The sequence below is a fragment of the Merops nubicus genome, unplaced genomic scaffold, assembly GCF_000691845.1.
Source record: "Merops nubicus isolate BGI_N331 unplaced genomic scaffold, ASM69184v1 scaffold7614, whole genome shotgun sequence".
Taxonomy (NCBI): domain Eukaryota; kingdom Metazoa; phylum Chordata; class Aves; order Coraciiformes; family Meropidae; genus Merops; species Merops nubicus.
In genome coordinates, this window is record NW_008606135.1 from 13,054 (window position 1) to 20,069 (window position 7,016).

Here is a 7,016-nt window from a genome sequence, read left to right on the forward strand (position 1 = left end):
TCTGAAGGCTTCCAAACAGGACAGACAAGCCACGGAGAGTTAGAAATACAGCTTCACCTCCTGTGATTTATAGTCTTCAAGCATATATGTGCAAGGTGGGGAGAAAACGCCCCCAAAACTTCCCATTTCCAGAACTAACCACCAATTCTGACTGATGGGGAGACTTCAGAAGGAGCAGAAGTCTCCACTCAGTTTCCTTTGGGAAGGAATATTCTTCTCCCTGCCATCAGGATCAGCCGATTTTGCTGCTGCCAAAGGAGAACACCAAGAAAAGCTAAAAGCCAGAGATTCCTCCTTGAAACTCCTCCTGGGAGCCTGGCAGCAAGGTCCCAGGGAAGGCAGCGACCTGTGGGCTGGAGGAGATGCCCACACTCAGCTGCTGAGAAGCAGCACAGGGCAGTGAAGGCCAGGGCTGAATGGAAACCAAGAGCTGGGGTGTTCTCTTGGAAACAGAAAGACTGGGTTATTTTTTGCAAGCAGAAATCTAGTTTGTGGTCAGCTCTGGCAGCAGGTGGCTGCTTTGGAACCTCTGTGAAAAGGAGCACAAATAAAACCACATTTGAGCCTGCTATGAAGACAAACCAGCACCCACAGGGTTCTCTTTGCTTTGAGCAGAAGCTTATCCTGAAACCCATCACCCAAAAGAAAAGGGGAGAGGTTTATTTTGTCTCTTGGAGGCACTGGATCCTGGGTGTCTGCTAGACCAGGATTTCTTCTCTGTTAAGGAAACTCTGCCCTGTTTTCCTGTTAAGGAATCTGAATGTTATCACCTGCCATGCTGTAATCCCCTAAAAAGATTCCTACTCCTCTCAACACATGATGCAGGTTCTCTCTCTGCTATTTAAATTTTGGATCACGCTGCCTGAGCCCCGTGGGTCATTTAGAGAGGCTGCAACACACACACTCACCCACTAAAAGTGGCCTTTTTTAGGGGCTGGATTTATGCTGGCTAAAAGCAGAGGGCTAGAACAGAAGTCTCCACTCTGTTTGCTTTGGAGAGGGGGGATAAAAAAAGCACATTTCTAGCTGGGCAAGTTGCAGAGCAAAGCCTGAAGGTGGCACCTGCTTGCACCCTCCAGGCACTGGACAGCAAAGAAGAATCCAAACGAGCATTAAAGGAAGACTTGGAAAGTTTGAGTCGAGTTTTTTTTGAGTGCTTAGGACTGGCAAGATGCCCACAGCAAGTCACAGAGGTGACAAGGCAGCTGGTTGGGAGTGGTTATGATGCTCCAGTTATTTTTTTCCCCTCTTTGAGCAAGCAGAAGCCATTCCACATGAGAGGTCTTTTCTCCTGGTCAAGACAAGACCATCCTACTGCCATATATGCCACAGTGAGGAACGTGTCCTGGGTGCTGCTTTTGTCCAGGTTTTAATCAGCAATAACCTTCCCAGACAAATAAAGGCTGAAAGGATGGATGCTAATGGGTTGTAGTTACCATCAGCCTCCAGCAGAAGATTTACAGGTCCAAGCTCTGCACCAGGAGAGCAATTCAATGGGGAAATAACACTTTTTAGGGAAGGGGAGTGGTGGTGGTGGTGCCTGAAGGCAGGAGGGGCCCTGCTGGGGTGCTGCTGGATCCCATTCCACGGCTGGCTCCTTCCCAACCTGAGCATCCCTCCAGAAAAAAACAGGATGGAGACAGAAACCCCAAAGATTATGGAATAAAATTCAGGCAGGGGTAGGACAGGGAGTGTGACCAGCAGGGGAAGAAACAGGACAATATTACAGGCAAAGAGATGGGACTGGACTACTGAAAAAAGCTAAAAATGGAAAAAATCAAGACACCTCAATAAGCACCAGGCTGTTGCTCCAGGAATAACTCAGCACTAGGGGACACTATTGTGCCATAAATCGTGGAGTGTGCCACAGGGAAAGAAAAAGTCCAGTTTCTAGCAAAAAAACCCCAACACTTCACTTTCCTTTCTGAGGCACTTGTGACACGGTGCCAGGCTGGCACTTTGCCCCCTCTTCCCAACTCCTGTCGTCCCCCAGGCCACTCAAACACCACAATTTCTGGCCTCAGGATGGTGACAGGGTCTGTTTCTTGGTGTATTATTTCTCTCCAGGTCCCTCACCCTGAGCAAAACCTGATCAGCACTTTTCCCTGTGCCACCAGGCCACGTCACCAGCATGGGACAAGGGCCCCTCACCCAGGTTTCTGCTGAGCTGATGGCAAAGCTCCAGTCTCACCAGTACAGAGTGTGATGACTGAATCTCTGTGCCTAGTTTGGGAAAAGCTGAGCAGAAAACATCATTCTCAGCAGATTTCTCCACGCAGGAACCTGCGTGTGATGCGTGACCACACAGCACACCCCAAACACACCTTCCTCACCAAAAACATCCCTTCCTTCCAAACATTCACCTGTAAATCTACATTTACTGAGTGCCTGGCTGCTATTTGTTGGGGTGCTGCACCCCTGCAAGCCCTGCCAAGCCTTCAGCTGCCAGCAGAAGTGTTTGGGCTCCACGGGTCCAGCAGCTCCAGATGATGCCCTGAGTCCAGCCAAGCTGGGCTACAGCAAAGCTCAGTTTGGCTGGCTCAAACTCTGGGCCAGCAAGTCCCTCAACATCTCAGCCTGCTCCAGGTGCTGCTCTCAGCAACATCTGTGCTGCCTCAAAGTTTTTATTAGATCCTGATAAATGATTCTTACAGGGAGATTAGCCTCGAGTGCTGTGTGTACACACACTTTTAGGGAGGATCTGTATGCAGAGACTTTAAAAGAAGACACAGAAAACAGTCATTGTTCAAATCTAACTTGCAACACTTTCATTTAATCCTCAGCCATCTCTTTTAAATAATCTTTCCTATTGCACAAAAAAAAACAATTCTCTTGCCAAAACCATCATCTCATCCAAAAAAAAACAGACAAAAAGGGAAAAAAATAATACCTCTGGTATCATAAAAACACTTTGCAACACACAGACATAGAGCTTTACAGTACAAGATTTTAAAATCTGGGAATGGATAGTTTCTACAGTTTTCCAAAAGTCACTTTTCCACCAGGATTTCTATTTACACAAGGCCTTTAATGCTTGGGAGGTTCCAGCAGGATGGGAAGGAGTTTTAGCTGTGGCTTTGAACTAGAGGCTCTGCCCTCCTGTGGGTTTGGGGGGAACTGTGACACTCCTCTCCAGGACAAACCCTCTGCCAGCTGATGGCTCCTTAACTTTTCCTAAAGGGTTTTTCCCAATCTTGTTGAAAATTCACATCTATCAATTATTCTGCAGGTGAATTTGCTTTTTTTTGCTGACCCAGGGATCTGCAGATTGCTGTGGGAAGAGGGAATTTACACTATAGATCTGGTAAAGCTAATTTTTTAAATATTTAAAGATATTTTAAATATTTAAAGACATTTCAAGATCATTTCTCTCAGGCAGACCCCTGTCCCCAAGCCAAACTCCTTCTGCTCACACTTATTCAACAGCACTGAATCTGTTTCAAGATCACATCCAGTAAATCCCACACCACGACCTGCTTGCTCTCCCTTTATCAACCACTTTTCCAGCTAAGAGCCTTAATGGTACAAGAATTTCTATTTCCATCTCGATGGATCATGCAGCTGGGGCTGGGCTTTGCTCCAGCAAAACACAGCCAGTGCTACTTTTCCATGGGCTTGCTGGAAAAGCACAGGAATGTTTCCTTCTCTCCAAGATTTCAGAGTTTGTATTGACCTAAAGAAACAGCCCAGTCTGGCTATTTTTTTTTCTAACCTTACTATACTCAAAATAAGATTCACTTATGTCTCCTCCAGATGCAGACACTTCATCTCCAGGTCTTCCTGGAGATCCTTCTGAGGACTTTGGGTTGCCTTTTTTTTTCCCTGCAAGGCATGAGCCAAGTGGACACCCCTGAAAAGAATCAAATAGCATAGAAGCTATTTTTAAAAATTACTTTTGCCTTATTTTTTTCATGAGGATTTTAAAAAGCTTAGTCACTAGTTCAGCAAGACAGGCCCCATCCTGCACTGGGCTCCAAAGCTCTACTTTTAGGTCAAGCCTCCTGAAGAGCTGATCATCCAGCTCCTGCAGGCATCCATCACTTACAGGTCCAGTCCTACTGAAATAAGCTTCAAATCCACACTAGGATACTGCAATTTGAAAACTCCCACAGACAAAAATCACTCCAGAAAGTCAGAAAATCCAGGCAGATCTTCTGCCCACGAGAGTGTGTCCAAGGAGCTCCTTATTGGAGAGGGGCTCAAGCCCCTGTGCCTGGATTTGGAGACCCAAGCACCGACCCTGCAAGTCTTACAAACATAATTGTGTTGGAAACTGAAATCCAAAGCAGAGGGAGGTGGGAGCAAGGCAGGAACTGTCCCGGCCTCTGCTCTGTAAATACTTTAGTGGCTGTTTGCAGATTCAATAAAAACTCTGCCCTGTTTGCCAGGAACTCCCCGAGTGCCACGTCCAGCAGATGTTGGGGTTGGTTCCCACCGACTGGGAGATTTAATACTCTTTGTAGAGCTGTGAAACGAAGCAAACACCCCCCCAAAAAAGGCTTTGAAGAGTTTGTTTATGCAAGTTTATCATCAGATCAACAGTTTTTTGGTGCTGGCTACCGGTGGCTCCTCCATCCTAAGTGGCTGCACGTGTCCAGGCGGTGCTTTTGGGGAGCAGGCCAACCCCAGCAGCACCTGTACCACCAGAAATCAAGGACCATCCACCATTATTAATATCATTACATAGCTGATGGCCACAAAGACCAGCGAGCCTCCGTCGGGCCTTCTGGAAGAGTTTTGAGATCTCCATTGCCCAGCTGAGACCTCGGGGGAAGGTCTCACCTCCTTACGAAGAGGCCACGGCCGCCTTTCCATTCTCCCTCTCCGTTTCTCCAAAGGGTTCCTCCTCTCTCTCTTTGAGGGAGAACTTTTTCTTGAAGGCTTGCGACACGCTGGAGGATGAACCCTTCCTAAACGTGGTCAACCTCTTCCGAAAGTTGCGCCCGGAGAAGAAATAGAGAAGTGGGTCAAAGCAGCAGTTGGCAGCTGCCAAGGGGAGGGTCACCACCACGGATTTCTGGAGGTATATGGCGTTCTCACAGCTGGTGCTCTTCAGCCTCAGGACGTGGAGGTGGACCGTACGTAGGATGTGGTAGGGGGTGAAGCTCACCAGGAAGGTGGCCGTCACGATGACGATCATCCAGATGGCTTTCTTGCGGTTGGCCTGGTTCTTCTTCATGGAATTTTTCAGCAAGGTCCTTATGATCATGGCGTAGCAGATGGTGATGACGACGAAGGGGAAAACAAACCCCACAAATAAGGCAATAAAATCCAGGATGACGACCACGTTTTTCTTCTGGGAGTCGTCGGGGGGTTCGAAGCACTTGGTCTTGTTGTCGTGTTGGTAGGTGCCGTTGCGCAGGAAGGGAGCGCTCGTCAGGCAGACAAAAATCCAGATGCCAACGCAGACCAACTTAGCCTTCTTCTCCGTCACCAAGTGGATGTTCTGGACTGGAAACACGATGGCTATGCAACGGAAGAAGCTCATGGCGGTCATGAAGAAGATGCTGCAGTAGAGGTTGACGTAGAGCGCGTACGAACTGATCCTGCAGAGGAAGTCGCTGAAGAACCAGTTCCCTTTGTGGACGTAGTAGATGACCCTCAGGGGGAGGGTGCACACGCAGAGGAAGTCAGACACAGCCAGGTTGAGCATGTACACCTGGAAGGCCGTCTTCTGGCGGTAGGTCCTGATGAGGACGAAGAGCACGACGCCGTTGCCGGTGAAGCCCACGATGCTGATCATGGAGTAGAGCGTGGAGTAGACTCGGTTTCGGAAGTCGTCGATGGAGTGCTGGCAGGATAAGTTGTTGAACAGCCCCGTCATGTTGCCTGGATGAGGCATGGATCCCACTTGGAGGTGGACGTCAGGCCTGAGGAGGAAGGAGGGGGGTGAGATGGGTGAAGCAGCACGTGAAAAAATGCTGTCGTTAAGTGAGGGGAACTTGGCACCTCTCTCCTGCAGGAGGGAACAGCCTGGAAGGGATGTGGATCTACACAGATCCATGTTATCCCAACTAGATCCATGTTATCTCAACTAGACCCACGTTATCCCAACTAGATCCACATTATCCCAACTGGACTCACATTATCCCAACCAGACCCACGTTATCCCAACCAGACCCACGTTATCCCAACCAGACCCACGTTATCCCAACTGGACCCAAGCTGCAGCAAGGCTCAGGTCTGAAGAACCAACCTCTGGGTCTGTCTCTATGAAGGTAACTCTCTAGCAAGGTTTTTTTTTGGGGGGTTTGCTTTTGCACGTTGCTTTGATTTACATTAGCAGGCGTGGGGGTCTCCAGAGCACTCAGACCCTACAGCCAGGGAGGGGTTTTGGGTCCACTGAGCCAGTCTTTCATGAGATTTTGTTATTTCCTTTTGGTATCTGAGTGCAGTGAGACCTGACACTCTTCGTTTGGGTTGTCCTGAAGAAGAAGAGCAAGGGGAAAATGACACACTTAGATCTTTTTCCCCATTCACTTTCAATTTTTAACAGTTCAGGCTCACTTGCAGTCTGAGACCATGAAAAACCCCAATAATGAGAAATTCAGGACACATGCAGGCTGAAATACCAGGACTGAAGAAAAACTGATGAAAACAACAACTAGAAGAAGCTTGGTTATGAGGACCCACACCATGGACGTGCCCCAAGCTGATGCTAAATGATATAGGATGAGAGGAAACTGGCTGAAGTTGTGCCAGGAGAGGTTTAGATTGGATGGGAGGAAGAATTTCTCTCTCCTGGCAGAGTGGTGAGGCCTTGGCCAAGGGAAGTGCTGGAGTCCCCAGCCCTGGAGGGGTTCCAAAAACATGTGGATGTGGCACTTGGGGCCATGGTTTAGTGGTCGTGGTGGTGCTGGGTTGATAGCAAGACCTGATGATCTTGGAGATCTTCTCCAACCTTTATGGTTCTATGATATGTATTTTAATCTGTAAAAACAGCCTGGCAGCATTAGAGTCTGTGTCTCTCTCTCCACGACTTACTGGGGATTCAGAACCACACTGGGATGCTGGAG

At 48.3% G+C, this 7,016-nt stretch overlaps 1 protein-coding gene across 1 annotated transcript; it reads right to left on the minus strand.

Annotated features, from left to right (window-relative positions):
* Window positions 1-4,786: 4,786 nt before the first annotated feature.
* Window positions 4,787-5,842, minus strand: CYSLTR1 (cysteinyl leukotriene receptor 1). Its single transcript, XM_008939551.1, has one exon. The coding sequence runs from the start codon at window positions 5,840-5,842 to the stop codon at window positions 4,787-4,789; it is 1,056 nt and encodes a 351-aa protein (XP_008937799.1).
* Between the last annotated feature and the right edge of the window lie 1,174 nt (window positions 5,843-7,016).